The sequence below is a fragment of the Poromitra crassiceps genome (genome assembly GCF_964638095.1).
Source record: "Poromitra crassiceps genome assembly, chromosome: 7".
Taxonomy (NCBI): domain Eukaryota; kingdom Metazoa; phylum Chordata; class Actinopteri; order Beryciformes; family Melamphaidae; genus Poromitra; species Poromitra crassiceps.
The window spans coordinates 43,442,601-43,461,296 of NC_139628.1; the positions used below are offsets into that span (position 1 = coordinate 43,442,601).

Here is an 18,696-nt window from a genome sequence, read left to right on the forward strand (position 1 = left end):
ACAGGCTTAAACAGCATTGTTAGTCATTGCTCCTACATTCAAGGAACCCTGAATATGAAATGGGTTGGTTGGATCAACTTTTTGTTATCTGCTACAACTTTAGCTTAAAAATGCCAAATCTTCATTGCTGTTTGAATACTGGTTTTTACGTGCTGATATCAAACTATCAGATACATACTGCTTAATTAAGGATCAGCAGGTCAACAAAGCTTTTCATACCATCAAGTCATAGTCAGTACACTTATTCAAATTCAAGACAACTCATTTACAAATCTGTTATCATTTATTAATGGATAGAATACAAAAGCTTGTATGCAAATGCTCAGTGGAGCTGATCAAGTAACAGTGATACATGATTTGTGTGGTACTTACACCACAGTATTGTTTTAGATTAATAGAGGTAGTTCATGGATAAAGTACAAAGCATTAAGAGTAAAAAAAACACCACCAGCCGTGCTGTCACAGCTGGTAATACGGTTTGACAGTAGTGAACAACAGGGCATACATACACAATGAGGCTGTTCCTGTGCATATGGAGCATACCCATATCCATCTATTAATCCAACTACAATAATATGGATTTTTTCCCCCCGTCTCATTAATTTTAACTTTTAGGGGTTAGGATTTTTTTTTTACGATATGGGTCTCACTCAACACGTTTCTCAAAGTGAAAACCAAGTTGTGAGGGTCCCACGCAATTTATCTAGGCCTGTATTACAATTATAAAATGATTTAGGCTACTACAATTATTAGTGCTGCTTAGGCCAAGTTTTTTGTCAATTTAAGCAAAATTAAAATCTGCAATATTGCATATTTTACAGTTGATTCCACTTTTAAAACCACCAAATTCCATGATTCCATCAGGTTTTTCTGCATTGCAGAAATCATATGGCCCTACAACTAGCAGACTATATGGATTAGTCCCACCTCAGCCTCATCACTCCAGTTACCAATGATGTGGGTGAGGGGTTGGGAACTACAATGATGTGGGTGAGGGGTTGGGTTATGTGGGTGAGGGGTTGGGAACTACAATGATGTGGGTGAGGGGTTGGGAACTACAATGATGTGGGTGAGGGGTTGGGTTATGTGGGTGAGGGGTTGGGGGACTACAATGATGTGGGTGAGGGGTTGGGGGAATACAATGATGTGGGTGAGGGGTTGGGGGACTACAATGATGTGGGTGAGGGGTTGGGGGACTACAATGGGCGGTAATCTACTATTTTAGTGTTATCAGCTGCACAGCATCCAAGTAGCATTCAAGTGTTTTTTCCTGGCGACTGGACTGTCACTTCAGCTCTCCAAGCACTGGGCCGGGCATCTCTGACTGGGCCAAAGGACCAAATCCACTTCCTATAGAGGCAACACGACAGTTAAATCATTACTCATTCACATAAAAAATAAATCCTCTCATCTTGGTAAATTAAGACTGGGCAATATCGAGATTCTGATCTGAGACTAGATATAGGCTTAGATTTTGGATATCGTAATATGGCCTAAGGGTCGTTTTTTCTTGGTTTTAAAGGCTGCTTTACAGTAAAGTGATGTCATTTTCTGAACATGCCAGACTGTTCTAGGTGGTATTTGCATTTTTAATTAATTAATTTATATTTATTTTTTGGACAATTACTTGCCTTTACCCACTTGTCATTATATCCACATTACTGATGATTTTTTTTTTTATGTCATTGTGTAAATATTTTGTGAAAGCACCAATAGCCAGTGAAGGAAACCCCGTCTCTGCATTTCATTTTGATCAGTCTTGTGATTAAAATAAAAGTGCTTGTGACAACTAATGGGTTTGATTTACAACTGAACATTTAGCCCACTTCAAAGAGGATACCGAGATATATCATGTATCGCTATTCAGCCTAAAAATACCAAGATATTATTTTTGGTCCGTATTGACCAGCCCTATGGTAAATTACATTAAATCGCAGTTTGCTACCTGTCAACTCCAGGAGCCCCATCCGGCCATGCATCTTGTCAGCTTGTAAGGCTCAGAGACCAAGCGCACTTGTGAATTCACTTCACTAGGATCCACCATGGTCCACAACAGCTGCCAGAGCAGAAGTCTATGGACAAAGAAGCTGGGTGTTAATAGTAGAATACAAGAGGCAGACAGGAGATGGAGAAACATCACAGAAAAAAATATCGGTGCATCAGTCAGGGTACTTAAGTTTCCCAATACAGATTAAACAATACCTACCCATTATCTACAGGATCCTGCTGCACATCTGCCGAGGATCACTTACCATGAGGTGGTGCCTCCTGCATAGTCCACAACACCTATGCAGAAACATGGGTCTAACAACCTACAAAGAGCACAAATACTAAGAATACCAATATTGCATGCAATTTGTGGTAGGAGTGAAAGGGTATGTTGATTTCAAACAATAATGATGAGTTTGACTAATATGTAGTGAAATCAATGGCAGAGATGAAGAATGCAAATAAGGATCTCAGATCAGTTGTCGCAAGCAAGAGACATGGCCATCGCAAATTTCAGCCAATAAATGACCGCTCAACTTCATGGCAAACTACTCTCTTCAGGGTGTGAAAAAGTAACACTGGAAGCGTAGGTTAAACGCCTGGATAGGGGTGGACAATAAATAAATATTACCGATCGCAATGAAATATGCCTCAATATAACAATATATTTTTTTAATACATTATTTACAGAATCAGTCACTGACTGTGCAGCGCCCTTTCATTACAGGGCGCCGAGTCAGAATGCAAAAGATTTGGCATATTCGGTTTTCAGACATGTCTGTAGGTGCAGACAGCCATTGCGACAAATGGGCGTTCTTGGCCGTTTTCCCCGTGGCCTTTAAAGTGTTAACACACTAATTGACTAAAATCGTAATAATTATCGTATCGACTTCTATGAAGAAGTATATCGTGATATAGATTTCGGCCATATGCTCCAGCCCTACGCCTGGATATCACTAGATAGTTGTGATCCTGTGCATAGTGACTCTCCCTGTCTACCAAGTCAGGTGACTGAAAAGGCTACCCAACGAGGAATAATTCCACAGTTAAAACGTCGTTTTTGGTTTCATTTGTTTATTTAAAAAGCCTTGAAATAAAAAGCAATCCGTAAAGAAAATAAAATCATACATAACGCTGTTAGAGATCCTATATTCGCAAGAAAAGTTAAACACAAATTCTAAAAAAGGAACAAAAAGAATTAAACACACTGGGAATTTGAATGATTTGTCATGCTAACATGCGTCGCAAAGACCTACCACACTCAGGATCAGAAATTAAAGCACCACTACACTGAAATTTATTTAACAAGTCTTTCCGTGGAGCATTTCTCGTGACCAGACCAACAACCTCAGTGTCTGAAAAAACTAGAATTTTGGTTACAAAGATTACATAATACGTATATTCTGATTTGACTATTCCCTTGTTTATGAAAGTATGTCACAGATTTCCAGAGGCCATATTCATTTATATACCATGGTTGAAAAGCAGAGTATGTAGTTTTTGGCCATTAACAGTAGTGCGTCAAACTGTAATAGACTAAGCACCTAAGCCAACAGTTTAAGGATTTAAACAGTATAAAACAAGCAGAAGAACAGAAAAGGCAAAAAACAGCTCAGAAGAAATACGTGAACCGGAGACATGGAATCGCTTGTTTTTATGAACGGGGCTGTCCGCAATAGAGTATCTTCCAGTAAGTCTCAGGCGAACGCAACGCAATCCGCCGTAGACGAGGGGGGTGTATAGCGCCACGTGCATCAGCAGACAACGACGATCTTGTCATATTCTAAACCTGGAAAGAGAGCAAACCACACAAGTCAGGAAGCGTGTTTTACTCATCAAGATTCGCGCAAGACTGATCTTTAAGTTAAGTTAAAGCAGCAATGTTTAACGTTCTATCAGCAAAGTCTAATGAATCTACATCGATCTCTCGGCTGGAGAAGATCTGCAAGAATTAAGAGCTCTAGCATGATATGATGGTTTAAAGCGAGATTCTATCTCAACTTATGGATTCAGCTTTCAAGTAAATTTCGGCAAACCTTTACTTCACTGCTTTCTCAAAACTGCCTGATTCTTATCAACGTATGAGTTATGAAGCTATGAACCACACTCTGCGTTTCTCTCTCACCTTGGATCACACTCCAGTGTGTTTAATAGCCGGCGTAGCGGGGTGGCGGTGGAGGCACTCGTTCCGCAAAGGGGTCCCTGGGGCGGGGAATTCCGTACATCGGAGCCCTGGACAGCGGAGAGAGCCGGGAACGCTCGTAGGAGTAGCCGTTGCCGGCTGAGGGAGCGGGCGGGGGAGGGACTCGTCTGATGGGGCTTCTGTCCCGGGCGTAGTAGGAGGCTGGAGGAGGGGGGAGCGGGCGCCGCTCGTATGGGTCGAGGGACGCCACAGGGATGCGCTCTCTCATCATCGCCGAGGAGGGAGGCGGAGGAGGTGGGATGGGGGCAGGCCGTCTGTCTTCGTAGCCTGGGGGCGCGCTGTACGGACGGGCTCTGTACTTCTCGTAGTAATCTACCACGGCGCCGTAGCCGTCTCGCTCGCCGTAGGCGCGCTCAGGGTACGCCGGGCGTCTCGGGGGAGGTGGCGGCGGAGGGGGGGCAGGGTAACCGCCGGGCATGCGTCCTCTGTAGGGCGGCTCGGGCCTCTCACCTGGCCCTGGGTACCCACGGGGAGGGTAATAGCCTCTCCCGGGTGGAGGTGGACCATAGTCTTCCTCCTCTCCCCCTCTGGGCCGGCTTTTGGATATCTGGACGTGTATGCGCTTACCTAAAAGAATTAAAAATTGTTAATGTTTCGGGGTGGAGGATGCTTGCACTATACACAAACAAAAGTTTAATAAATTCCTACATTACAGCTGAGATTAAAGTGATTTACCCCCAAACTCGGAGTTGTCCAGCCCCGTGATGGCGTCCATGGCCTCGTCAGAGTTAGGCATGTGCACAAAGGCAAAGTTCTTGACAATGGCACACTCTGAGACCGTGCCATACTCTTCAAAGGCAGTGCGGAGCTCGTCTTCAAAGCCCTTTTCCACGTTGGCTATGTGCAGCTTCACAGGCCCCTGGTTCTTCCCTCTGCTGGGCTCTACGTTGATGGGCCTGCCATGCAGCTTGTGGAGATGAAGCTCCCGGATGGCTTTGGTGGCTGACTTGCGGTCATCCATGTGGACGAAGGCGTAGTTTTTGTACTTGGCACATTCGGTCACTGTGCCGTACGCCGTGAAGAGCGTTTCAATTTCATCCTTTTCAGCCTCCTGGGCGAGGTTGCCGATGAAAATTTTCACCATTGTTGCTCCTGTGTTATTATTCTAAAAAGAATAAGGAGAGGAGATGTCAACATATGCCTCCGTGGAGTGACAGCAAGTAAGCTTAACTGTAGAGACTCTAGAGATGTCATACTTTTTCCAGACCTTGATTTATTTTGAAGATTTTGTCTAGTGTTCAATATTATTTACGCAGATAGATTAAGTTTGCTCTTCACAGTGACAAATATCAGAATATGCGAGATGACTGGCAGGGTTCCTACATTGTTTACTTTTTAGAATTTCCATAATTTTCCAGGCTTGAGTGGATTTCATTTTGGTGGGTTATAATGCATGCTGACAGCAGCATCTCTCCATCTGAACATTCTTCTTCTTCTTCACATCAACAAAACTGGACTCAAAGTGGATCTACAACAACATGCTAGAAAATAGTATGCACAAAGCACCCTTAAATTTTCTCCTTAAGGTTAAACATTTTAATAAAAACGTAAGCACAAGATTTAAGGGTGTTTTGTGGAACCAATTTTATTTTATGGACACCTTAACTCGGAATCTAAGGAAAATCTTAACTTGCTTTGTGGAACCGGCCCCTGGGTCAATGTTCTTTTAGGCAGCCCCCCGTAGGGGACCTGTTAATCCATACATACAGTGAGCGAGCAAATGGTGGATCTATAGCGTCATCACCAGGAAATAAAAAGATAAACTACTAGGCGGCAGAGGGCTCATGGCAGACGAGAGCAAAATGACGATTAGCATAAACCTGTCGCCAGTCATGTGCTGCTTTGGCTCACAACAGCTGATCTCACACGTAACGTGACTGAAATAAGTTAATAGAGAACTCGACGTATGGCCAAATATGATACCAACACCAACCTGGCTACTTAACGTTAGCCATGCAGGCTCGTTTCATTTCATTGAATGGGTGTGTTAGCTAGCTAACATTAGCTGCCTGATGTTAGCCATTTTGTCTCCTGAGGTTGAACGAAATAAAACTCGATCTAGACTATTAAATCGTATTCCGTTGTTGCATTAAAACACGGTTAAAATGGAAAATGGGACACATAACTAACGAATAACTAAGAAAATAACGCTAACATCAAAGTACTTTCCGCGTTTCCACTTCCTGACTACTCGCTAACGTTAGCCATGCAGGCTCATTTCATTTCATTGAAAGGGTGTGTTAGCTAGCTAACATTAGCTGCCTGATGTTAGCCATTTTGTCTTCTGTGGTTAACGAAATAAAACTCGATCTAGACAATTAAATCCTATTCAGTTGCGTTAAAACACGGTTAAAATGGAAAAGGGGACACATAACTAACGAATAACTAAGAAAACAATGTCGAAAACATCCAAAATACTCACCCGGCTCTATCTCACCACCGCGCCACTACGAAGTCGAAAACGAAAGATAAAACACCCCGGATACCGACTGACTGACGTTATACGTAACAGGCTCTGGTAACAGGGTGCAGATGTATGAATCTGATTGGTCAATGGAGCTGTCTCTCCAAAATTGTGGCCTATGATTGGATAAGATATGGAGATGCGTTTTACACGGAAAAAGCTATTCTTCATTGAGATATTATGGATTAAACACAGATCTGCCTCTCATCTGCTCTTGTAGTAGTAGCTATGCGCGCTCGATTCGGGCGAGCCCGCGCAGCTCGTCGAGCTGGCCCTGCAGCTCGCATATGCAGCTCGGCCACTGCATGGCCTCCCCCGTCCTGCAGCTCAACCGCTGTGCAGGCTCACCTGCTCTTATGACATCATCATTAATATGACATCACATCACATCATTGATGATATCACAACTTCGCACCTTATGACATCACTGATGACATCATCAGTCATTTATGACATCAGGTGAAGTTTATGACATCACTGATGACATCAGTGTTGTCACAATGCCTTCTTGTGTGTGTGTGTGTGTGTGTGTGTGTGTGTGTGTGTGTGTGTGTGTGTGTGTGTGTGTGTGTGTGTGTGTGTGTGTGTGTGTGTGTGTGTGTGGGTGGGTGGGTGGAGTGGAGTGGAGTGGGACAAAAAATAACTAACAGAGAAACATTGCCCACATGCTCCCTTTTTATAGATGATGATTTTAATAAAAGGTTACAGCAGAATTATTCATCATTTGGCAATTTACAATGTGTTTAGGCTATGATTTAGTAAAAAGACAAAATATAGGCCTACATGCATATGCACATGCATAAATATGTAGAACATGTAGTTCAATCACAATTTGCTGTAGTTTAAAACTCAAATCTAGTAGCTTTTGTTAACTTCTTTAGACCTGTTGTTGAGATTGATTACTACAAACATACAAAAATTGATAGGCCAAGAACTCCTCCATCCAGTTTCAAATCCTATTATTTATCCACTCATCTACAGGATTGTATCCTTTGTGTTATTCATTGTCTTCATGCAAGAATTTCTTCACTAAGTGGATTATGTTACACCTGAATTCACATGGCCCCAATCCAAATACGGTAGCTTATATTATAAAGTAGGTGGTTAGTTACACCTCCCTGTAGAATATGACACAAAGAGAAGCACAACAAGGTTCCTGAAATCTCCGTCAATGGATCGTACACATATCTGTTCTCTCCAGAGATTAAATTGCATCATTGTTCGACATGTTTCCAGCATAACCCAGTCAATTGGGAAAGAAAAGAAAAAGAAGGGAAAGAAAAAGAAAAAATAAACTTTTATAATGAAATACAATACAAAACATAAAATATTCCAGATTCAGTCAGCTGAAAGTTGCTGTCAACTAGCATCTTAAAAAGCTCCCTTTAATTTGTATTTATTTTTGCACTTGAGGTCATATGGCATCGTATCCCAATTTCCCCTACACTCCTGTGTTCCTTGCCTTGTCCCGAGGCAGGGGAGGGAAGGAGCAGCAGTGAAAACATCTAATGAAGGTAGGCTACTGTGCCATTATGCACTTCCCCTTGGGGGCCGTGTTTTCCAGGCCTATTCTCAAAGCGCAGGTCGGCCTGCTCAGTGATAAACAGCATAACAATGCTATTAGTGAGATAAAGCCTTGTCAGTTAAATTTCAATTCAACATCCCTGGGAAATAATGTAAGCCTTTTGTTACCACCATAATAAATAGAGGGTTCAGATGATCATAGGGCCGATCTTAAATCTGCACTAGACAAGTTTGCATGCTGCCAAATGGCAACAAGATGTAACTTTTGAATTTTGAGTTAAAAACCAACAAATCCTGTAAGTTAACATCGGTAAACTGGACATGTTTACCACCTGAGATGGCCAGTGATGTTTTATAGGGGTTCCCAACCTTTTTTGGGTCGTGACTCGTGACCCTACTTTGACGTCACAAAAATCTAGGGACCCGAGACATTTAAATTCCAGTACACCATCGATAATATCATCAGTGACATTGTCAGTGATGTCACATAGTATGCTTCTTTCCCCCCGCAGAATTCTGACTTTAGTCTGCGAATTCTGACTTTAATCTCGAAACTCGAACTTTTTTCTCAAAATTCTGACAGTAACTCGGAATTCTGACTTTAATCTCAGAATTCTGACTTTATTCTCAGAATCATGATTTAAAGTTATAATCTCAAAGATTTTCATCTAAATAAAATATATATATAATTAAGAGTCACTCACAATGTTGATTGAGGTTATGGTCCATTGATGGAAGCCTTTGCAGTATATAGTGACATTATGTGGCATTAGTAATGTCACATAATCAAGGCCAGATTAGCACCCCCAGGGGCCCCTGGGCACTGAAGCTCCCAGGGGCCCCCAGGTTGCCCATATAGTAGGCCCTGCACATAATGCAACACTGTTTGGATCTCACCTCCAATCATCATCAATACCACTCATCACCATAAGTGTCACCCAAGAGAACAAAGCTGAAATCGTAGAGATTATCACTTTAAACTCAGAACTAAAATAAATAAACAAATAAAATAAAAATCACAAGTGACCCTAATCATCTTCGGTAGTATTAAATTGTGTGGTGTGTAAAAAATAATAATAATAATAATCAGGCGACCCTATTTGAATTCCAGGCGACCCCACTTAGGGTCGCGACCGTAAGGTTGGGAACCACTGTCTCTTTGGTCACCAAAGAGTACCAAAGAGATGATGAGCGAGGAAAACATTTCATGTTGGTGAGTCCGGTGCGGCTTTCTCTGCTCACTGCTATTTAGAAAACGGTTTGGATTTCATTCTGAAGTTTGGATTCATCAATTGCAGTGGGTGGATACATCACTTCATTTGGAAATAGAGTGAATCCATGCAGTTTTACTTAGCAGGGATGGGACACTCTTCTCTAGTGAAGCCTCACTTTGTGATAGGCTGATGATAGGGTGTCAAATCTTGCCTCGTGCTGCTGTAATGGCTTTGACTTTGTCCTTTTGGAGACAAGTGTACCAAATCCATGGCATTAGTCCATAGAGCACCTGTGGAAAGGAATATTGATGCAGACCATTTAATTTTGCACAGACACAGGGACTGTCTCATTTCATTGATCACCTCCCAAGACTACATAGACCCCTCTGAGGTGAAGCACACAGAGATCACCACTGTCACACGCTAGAATTGCTATTGCTATTATGACATAGGCTGGTAGAATCCGGCGTGCAGGGGGTGCAGGGGCTGGGGGGCGTAAGTGGGCGCGTGTGGCAGTGGGTTCACGGTGACTTCCACGTTCCTGTAGGTGGTGGTGTTGAGCAGGAGAGGGCGTTTCCGGAGCTTCACCTCCCGGGCCATCTGACACCAGGCACATGGGGTGCAGAAAGTGACGATGCAGCAGTCGTCAAACATGGAGCCCTGTTGGTTGGAAGGAGAGAGATCGGGAAACTGTCACATACAGTCACATATGTCTATGACATCATCAGTGATGTAATCAGTGACATCATTATTGATCAAAATCATCTTATGATTGGCCACTAATTAGCCATTTCCCCCATTTAGCCGGCCTTAATTATCTAATTCAAAAGTCCGGCTGTTAAGTCACCCGCAGGGGTGCTCTTTACACTTCCTGAAAGATTCAGCGCGATCGCACATAAAATGGCATAGCTGTGGCCAAACACCATTCTGCTCACACACACCCATACACTTTGCATTCTTATTATAGGATGCTAGTCACCTACGATGGGCCAAACTCCCAAAAAGTCAGTGCTGTCCTTTAAAATGGCCTATCCAAGGCAAGTGTGTCACATGTACCTGTATGTGGTATCTCTCCCTCATAGTGCTCCTTATGGCCATCGTCGCAGCAGGAACGGCGCCTCCAGATATCACGTCCACCAGAGGCATACACAGGCACTCCCCGAAGTCTGAACTGACCTGACAGGCTAGGCAGCACGGGCACCAGAAACCAAGGCAACCTGACACAGAGCAAACACGACACGTGTGAGACCACAAACCAGGAGTATCACCAACGCCTACTACACGCTCAGATGATGATGTTGACGGATACGGCTGATGCTCACAGACACCCATGTCGTCACAGCAGTTGAAGAGGCTGCTGGCCCACATCTCGGTCTTCAGGTCCGTCGGGGAGCGGAACATGCCGGGCTGAACCGTCACTATGGTCGGCGGGAAGCCAGGGTGGACCGCCATGTCTGTGGACCCAGAGAGAGGAAGAGAAAGATAGCGTGTGATACAATGAACCGACTGATATAGAAGTGTTTTATAGATCAGTGACTCTCAACCTTTTATCTAGTCCACATTAGAGATACAGACCCCAATTTGACGAGATTTTGTCTCTCCGAACCAAATCTGAGCATATTTTTACTGTTACCAGCTGTGACAGCAGGACTGGGATGGTTTTCACCTTGTGAGTCTGTGTGTGTGTGTGTGTGTGTGTGTGTGTGTGTGTGTGTGTGTGTGTGTGTGTGTGTTTGTGTGTGTGTGTGTGTGTGTGTGTGTGTGTGTGTGTGTGTGTGTGTGTGTGTGTGTGTTTGCGTGCATGCGTGCGTGCGTGCGCGTGCGTGCATGCGTGCGTGCGTGTGTGTGTGTGTGTGTGTGTGTGTGTGTGTGCATGTCATCTAGGAAAAATGTGGTCTTGGAGACACCTATTGTAGCAGGACGTAGGCTACCACAGAAGCCCTTTTGAGTACTTTGCAAAGTGTTTATGTCTGTGGACAGATTTTGTTAGCACGAAAGCATCAAAACTGTGCAAGATGCATTCACCAAACTACAGGAGTGTAGTTACTTGACATCAAAATGAAGGTCTAGTTAGAAAATTAGCGTGACCCGAGTGGGGTGGCCGGACCCCCACATTGACCCCCCCACTTTACGCCCCTGGCCCACATTCGTTTTAAGTGGCGGGCGTCGCGGCTGGTGTGATCCCATCGCAAGATGGTCTCTCTAGGTGTCTTTTGTATTTTACTGTTACCTGTATTGATTGATTGATTGGTTGTTTTGTATTTTAATCCTGTGACGCACTTTGTGAGTTTTCTCTGTGAGAAGTGCTATATAAATAAAATGTACCTACTTACTTACTTACTTAGTTAGAAATTATTTTGTATTTTGTATTTTTGAAATCCACAACTAAAAACACTGAAACTAAACTATAACCAAAACAGTCATTCATCCACATTCTCTAATTGTCTTAACTTGGGCGAACAATTCCCCAATATGCTGGGGACCCCCGGGAACCCCCTCAAGAACCCCTGGTGGTCCCTGCACCTCATGTTGAGAACCACTGTGAGGGGATGAGCAAGTGCCATGGAGGGCCACGAGTCTGCAGGTTTCCACTCATCAGTGAATTGATCTGCTGTATAGTCGTCCCTGTAGCAATGAAAAACCTCATCCGCTGTGGCACTCCATGGCATACGATCGCCTATGCCTGTTCCACACAATGGAAAGTATTGATATACCGCCACTCATTGAACATGACTCACACAGGAAAGTAAACACAAAAGCTAAGCAGTTGTCAGGTTGCATCAGGTCTTTTCAGCCGTCTTAAAAGTAACAGCAAAGTTGTGACATATTCTACCCAATATGTTTGCTTGCGTGCGGTTAAGAAGTTTGGGACAGACACTATCTCCTTTCCTCACTGCCATAAGCTGTGGGATGGGATAAAATATCATTTTCCAGGATGTATTGTGGCGGGTTACTGAAACACTAGATGTTGGCGTGGCAGTTCTAGCAGGCCGGTTGTCAGGGGGAACCTGTGTTGGGCCCCGGGGGGACCTGGCTGTCTTTTCCAGGGAAACGGGGGTTTTGAGAGAGACGCGCCTCCCATGTCTAAGGGATTAACTCCCATAGGAGTGAAAACTGAACCAGCTGAACAACACCGTTAGCTCCACCAATAGACAATGTTCTTGAAATTGAGCCATGTTGCACACAAACTGTTAATCTCGAGTTTCTAGTCTGGGTTTTCTCATGCAATATGTTTTGTATTGATCCTGCCTTGCAAAATGAGCTGTATAAATAATACCACAATAGGTTGAGAAGGATGCTATACAAATATCAAGTTCCTATATTGTAAGAATATTCGTTATTTCTAGGGATATTATAGTGAAACTAGGGATTAAACGATTACCAATTTAATGCTAAACTGTGATAACATTCCTGACGGTGAGTATTACCGTTTCAAAATGTAATTATCATTAAAAGTGTGTTACTGGGATTGCAGCACTTTGCATGCCTTGGTGAAATGATTTGAGTTTATCAGTACTTTTTGGACATTTCCAGCGCATTTTACCAATACCACAATAATACTGACCCGTGATAATTTTGGTCACTGTAATTATTAAATTTTCATACCATTTAATCTCTTAGTGAAACATAGGAAATTAACAAAATAAAATATAAGGTCACTATTGACTTAGAATTAAGCAGCACAGAGCCACTGTAAGTCCCTATATGAATATTATAGCAATATTAAAGTGATACTCTACAGATTTAAAACAGTAAACTCACTGTGAACTAATGGGTCCTCATTGGAATGTTATAGGAATATATATGTTCTCATTAGGGCTGGCCTCCAAAATGTTCTCATTTCAAAGGAAGGCATTTCAGTGTTATTTGGTATAATCATTTTGTGAACTGAGACAATATAACTCAAATTTGATCATATTCTAAGAACAGACTCAATATGAAGTGAGTTTTTGTGGTCCAAACCGAAAACACAACAAATACCCCAGCAGATAAAAAGCTCAATAGTACTTGTTATACACAAGCCCCTTATGAAACTTTTCACACATCACTTGCCAAGTTTCAAAACAGACATGTATTAATAGATAATAGCACAACCTTCTAACAAGTGACTAAAACTATAAATAACATACCTGCTTGTTGGAGGAATAATCAGGTGATTTCGGTGCAGAAATCAGCAAACCAGATTGACATGGGTGCAATCGGAGTAGTAAAAGGAGACGTGCATCCACCTCTGCCTCTTCTTGCATCTGCTGTCTGGATGCCAACCTGGGCACCCTGGGACCCGATGCTGGGATTGTCACTCCTACTGATTGTGTGCAACACTTTCACACAAATTACTGGAAGTGAACTAAAAGCACGAGTGAGACATCTTCTGTTTATCTTTTGGGAGTACGGCTAAACAAATGAAAGTTGGTCTAGGTCAGGAGGAGGAGACAATAATTGAATGGGGAGGGAGGGGGGGGGGGGATTGTGTTCTTTTGTTGTGGTTTGATAAAAGAAAGCATGAGTGGTGTGTTCGTTAGACTTATCTCAGTGTGAAGTGAAGGGAATGGTGGTGGTGATGCTATGTGCACAAGTCCTGAAGTAAACACTTTAAATGCATTTTTATGAAATTGGAAATAGTTGTTTGCACTTCATCAACAAGGCAGGTGGATCTGACTTATAATAGTAAAAGTCCAGTAGAGGGAGACACAGGATGGCAGAAGCAGCTATACTCCACAGTCGAGATCTACAGAGTGTATGAGAGATTTTAACGACACAAACATTTTTGAGCTTCTAGTGCCAGGAGATTGCCAGAAAAACGAGACAAACTAAAGCCATGGCTAGACACACACACACACACACACACACACACACACACACACACACACACACACACACACACACACACACACACACACACACACAGAAATATCAAAGAGAATATGAAGTGTCAAAATAGGCCATCAGAAAGTAGGCCTTCACTTTGATGTTCAAACATGATCAGAAGACCATTTGTCCCATAAGGATCATCTTTTATCTATGAATGATCTTTGCAAAGTACAGAATAATTTTAGCAGAAGTGTTTGAGCAGTTGGCCACGTTTTATTTTTTCGTCCTAGGTATAGGCAAATAAATAAAAAGTAGGCCTATGCAGTTTAGCGGATTGTTGACTCCTCCTGTAAGGTTAATTATTGTTCCAATAAAGTGGCTTCAGTTCTAAAAGGAGCTGGCTAAATAGGTGTTTTTATTTCTGAAGGCAGGGGGAGGGTAGCAAAAGTAATATAGTAATATAACAAGTAATGTAACCAATTACTTTTGGTACAAAGTAATAAGCAAGCCTAACTCATTATACTTAAGTGATTGACCAAAACGGCTCATAAGTGTTCAGAGACATCACACAGCTAAAAGGCAGGAAGTAAAACAGGTGCAAGACATTGATTAGAGCCCTGGGACACCTAAATGGATCCAGTCCCGGGGCACTAATCAATGTCTTGCTTGCACCTGTTTTACTTCCTGCCTTTTAGACACAAAATGGCTGATTTGGGTGGGATCTGAAATAGCCTAATGCGGCCTGTAAATAGTAAATACCCTGCTGATTCACTCTACAGGGAGTGCTACTAGTAACCCATGAACCCTTTGTTTTATATGTATCATAAAAGGGAGTGAGTTCTATCTGTTTCTCTGCTTTTGTCCCACATTGTGAGATTTGTGATGATTTTGGTCAGTGCACTGATGAGTGACCTAGTAGTATAAATTTACATTAGAAAATATTTGGGAGTGGCTTAGATACCTACAAGTCAGACACTACATTAGATCCAAGATTCAGGATTTTGAGGCTCTCCCAAGTGAACGTTTTTTTTTATGTTTTGTTAAGCCCCCCTCACTCTAGGCATCTTATTTCCAGATTTGTGTGTCTGTTTGATGATCACATCAGGGTCCCCACTGACAGGATCAGAGAGGCATGGCAGGGGGAGCTTGGTGTTGATTTGTCTGAAATTAAATGGGACAGGAGTCTGTCTTTGGTCCAACTCTGCTCGGTTAACAGCAGACACCAGCTGATCCAATTTAAAGTCCCTCATCGTCTTCATTATTCCAAGGCTAGACTGCACAAGATCTATCCTTCCATCTCACCGCTATGCGACAGGTGTCAGGTGTTAGAGGGTACACTATCCCATGCTTTTTGGTTTTGTCCTTTACTTTCCGGATTCTGGGCCAAGATATTTGACTGGTACTCGAAGGCCTACAAAGTAGCCCTTCAGCCAGAGGCAGAACTCGCCATCTTCGGCTGCTCAGAATCCTCGCTGTTCCTCCCTATGGCTGTGCAGCAGTCCCTGACTGTCGCCAAGAGACTTATTCTTAAGGAGTGGAAGTCCCCCTCTTCACCTTCCTTCCAGCTGTGGCTGACGGACATAATTTCAGTTATACATATGGAAAGACTCCGGTTTTTGAGGATCAATTCACTTAAGAAATTCTCTGAGGTCTGGGATGCGTTTCTGGCCTATTTGGACGAGGTTAGAAGTGACTGATGACTCGCCTGGCTGACTCTTTATGGACCCCTTGTGCGGGATCCCACGCACATTTCTTGCAAGCACATTGACACTTTACGTGGCTGCTATCACTATGCATGCTGAAAAGTTGATACATGTATATGTATGTCTTTGTTTGAGCTTGTTCTGTTCTGTTTCGTTCTGAAAATTGTAAAAAAGAAATATACAGTATATATATATACAGTTATACCGTATATATATATTTGGGAGTGCAGTGCGCGAGCCTAGGAATCAAGCACGCGTAGCGTACGAGATGCCTAGTAGTATAAAGTTACATTAGAAAATATTTGGGGCAGCGGTGACCCAAATATCAGTCAAAACATATATGAATTGTATCCATATATAGAATTATGATAATATGAGTGTGTGGAAAATGTTGAAGCTCATTTTCAAATCTCAGAAGGTATTTGGAGAAAACTGGCTAACTAAAAAACAATAAGCAAAAATAAGCACAGTGACTTTTTTTTTTCCGGACACTATTCATGTTAACTTTGGGTTTTCAGGCAGGCCAGGCAGCCCAACAGTTTGGGCACCCTCATTAACAAAAAGGACAAACTTTATAGAGAAAAAGTGTATACCAAACAATGAAAAGTCCTTTATTGCCATCAGAACATGAGTGAGAAAACCAGAGACAAAATCTGACAGTGAGGAGTTGACTGTACAACTAGCGCACACACACACATACACACGCACACACACACACCCACACAGTGGCCAGCAGTCTTCCAACAGGACGTGAGGGATACAGATACATAAGGGAATACAGTACTCACACATACACAGTGAGGTATAAAGGTAAACACAAACATCCAAGATATATGGGGTGCCGATTATAAAGTGGCGCACGCAACATTTCGCCACATTCATCTTCAAATGTTAAAAAAGTTACCAGATTTAGAGCAATATTTGTGAACTTGTCATAACTCCATTTCCTACGCAGCTCCTTTCAGTTAAAAAGTTTTCCGCTGACAAAGGGACACTTTTATTGTGAAGTATACATATAAGAAGTGGATACTGCAGAAAGGTTAGCAAAGTAGAGAGTATAAGCAGAAGCAGTAAAATAAGACCGATATCTGAACGTACAAACAGGGAAGTGTAGCATTCATTAATGTTAGCATCTGTAACTGTGGGGGCACAGTTATCCCCAAATAGAAAAACTACATAATGGGGCTTTAAATACAAGTCTAAATATTAAATGTTAAAACCTAAATGTTAAATCTAAATGTTAAATGTGTGCTTGGTGAAACTAAATATTTAGCTAATATGCAAATTCACACTTAAGATTTAACATTTAGATGTTAATATATATTACAAGAAAGTTATGAGAAAGTTCATGAATACTGCTGTAAATCACGACTTTTTTAAACGTTTGGAGCTAAATGTGGTGAAGTGTTGCTGTTAATTGCGACGATACAATCGGCATCCCATAGAGATAGGACTCCACCACCTTCCTCTCACGCACATGCAACAACTTGAACCGAGGTACAAATACTCAAGTGCTCGCTCACACGCTCGACTGAAAACACAACGGACATGTGAGCACAAATGGAGAACAGCAGCATCTGGGTCATCTCGATTCAACCGCACTCCCACTCATCGGTCTCTCAAAACCTTTGGTCATGTGGACACCTGCTTATCATGCACCCATGTTGCTTCCCCCCCTTGTATTTAACACCTGTGTGACTCCTATTGATGAGCAAAATAATGGACCCCCCCCCCCCCCCTTACTCACATCCACCGATTAATAATGATAATAAAGTGGGTCGTATGAGCGGGGAAATGTTTCAGAGTCAAGTCACAAATAAAAGTTTCCTCTCCTCAAAAGTAGAGTTTTTCTAAGTTGGACATTCAATGTGTTCATTAGCAGCAGTTCTAGTGAATTAAACAATGGCTTTGTAAGTCAGATTAATAAACACCCTTCCTCATGCATGGGACAGGCACCACCTACTACTCGTTAACGAATACCATGCAGGTTACAAAAATAGACTGCAAACGCCACAAGACAAGAGAAATCAAAAGTTCATTTCCAGAGGAGAGGTTGATTTCACTTCCATTTTTTATTTAATATTTTCTATGATGTGGAAATAACAAAAAAAAAAAAAAAAAGAAAAAAAAAAAAAAATTGAGAGCGGTAACCAAGACAACAGTAACAACATGAGCCGAGAGCCACTGCGTGTTTTTTTTTAGTCCCTCTCTTAACTCCAGTTTGCTGAGCCAAACTGCCAGCTACAGTACAAGACAGCCATCTTGCTTCGCTTTAGATTCTCTTGTTTTGCCACTTTGCGCCGCGCGGGCGACCACGCTCCCTGCCCCCACACGGCTCTACATCTTTGTGTGTGTGTGTACCTGTAAATGTGGGCGCGTCGTGTGCGTGTATGGCTCTCGCTCTCATCTCCCCCACAGTCTGCAGTCTCCTGGCACCGCCCTGCCCGACCGCCTGCGCACCCGCTCGGCCGCCTGCACCCGTCCGAAAGGTGGTCGCCCTCGTGCGCGTTTCCGGAAAGCCGCGCACGCGCGCTGCAGCGCTTATCAAGACACTAGTGTGGCTGGAAGCTAGCACTGCCGCCTCCTCCGTCACGGAGGAAAGAGGCACGGTGTAGTTCTCTGTCTAAGTCCGAAATCCATGTTTCAAGTCAGCTATCTGTCTGGTCTCGGTCTGTCTGTCCCGTCTGCCGGCCCCGGACCTCCCTCTACAGACCCGAAACGGGAAGTGACCAATGACCCCGTCACCTCTCAGGCCTGTCCGACCGCCTCGTGACCAGGGCTACGTTG

At 42.9% G+C, this 18,696-nt stretch overlaps 2 protein-coding genes across 3 annotated transcripts; both read right to left on the reverse strand.

Annotated features, from left to right (window-relative positions):
• Positions 1-293: 293 nt before the first annotated feature.
• Positions 294-6,674, reverse strand: LOC310779102 (RNA-binding protein 4.1-like). 2 transcript variants are annotated; one of them, XM_083639600.1, is made up of 5 exons: positions 6,615-6,674; positions 4,868-5,297; positions 4,115-4,759; positions 1,946-3,778; positions 295-1,350 (listed from the first exon to the last, which is right to left on the reverse strand). In XM_083639600.1, exons 2-3 carry the CDS (start codon positions 5,274-5,276, stop codon positions 4,137-4,139), a joined length of 1,032 nt encoding a protein of 343 aa, XP_083495726.1. In that variant the 5' UTR covers positions 5,277-5,297; positions 6,615-6,674; the 3' UTR covers positions 295-1,350; positions 1,946-3,778; positions 4,115-4,136. The 2 variants fall into 2 exon arrangements, with proteins under 2 accessions (XP_083495727.1, XP_083495726.1); XM_083639601.1 differs by lacking the exon at positions 6,615-6,674 and having other exon boundaries at positions 294-1,350; positions 4,868-5,292.
• Positions 6,675-9,717: 3,043 nt separating this feature from the next.
• LOC310779842 (cornifelin homolog A-like) lies at positions 9,718-13,624 on the reverse strand. The gene is made up of 4 exons (XM_083640350.1): positions 13,525-13,624; positions 10,717-10,848; positions 10,451-10,611; positions 9,718-10,054 (listed from the first exon to the last, which is right to left on the reverse strand). The coding sequence occupies exons 2-4, from the start codon at positions 10,844-10,846 to the stop codon at positions 9,836-9,838; spliced, it is 510 nt and encodes a 169-aa protein (XP_083496476.1). The 5' UTR covers positions 10,847-10,848; positions 13,525-13,624; the 3' UTR covers positions 9,718-9,835.
• Between the last annotated feature and the right edge of the window lie 5,072 nt (positions 13,625-18,696).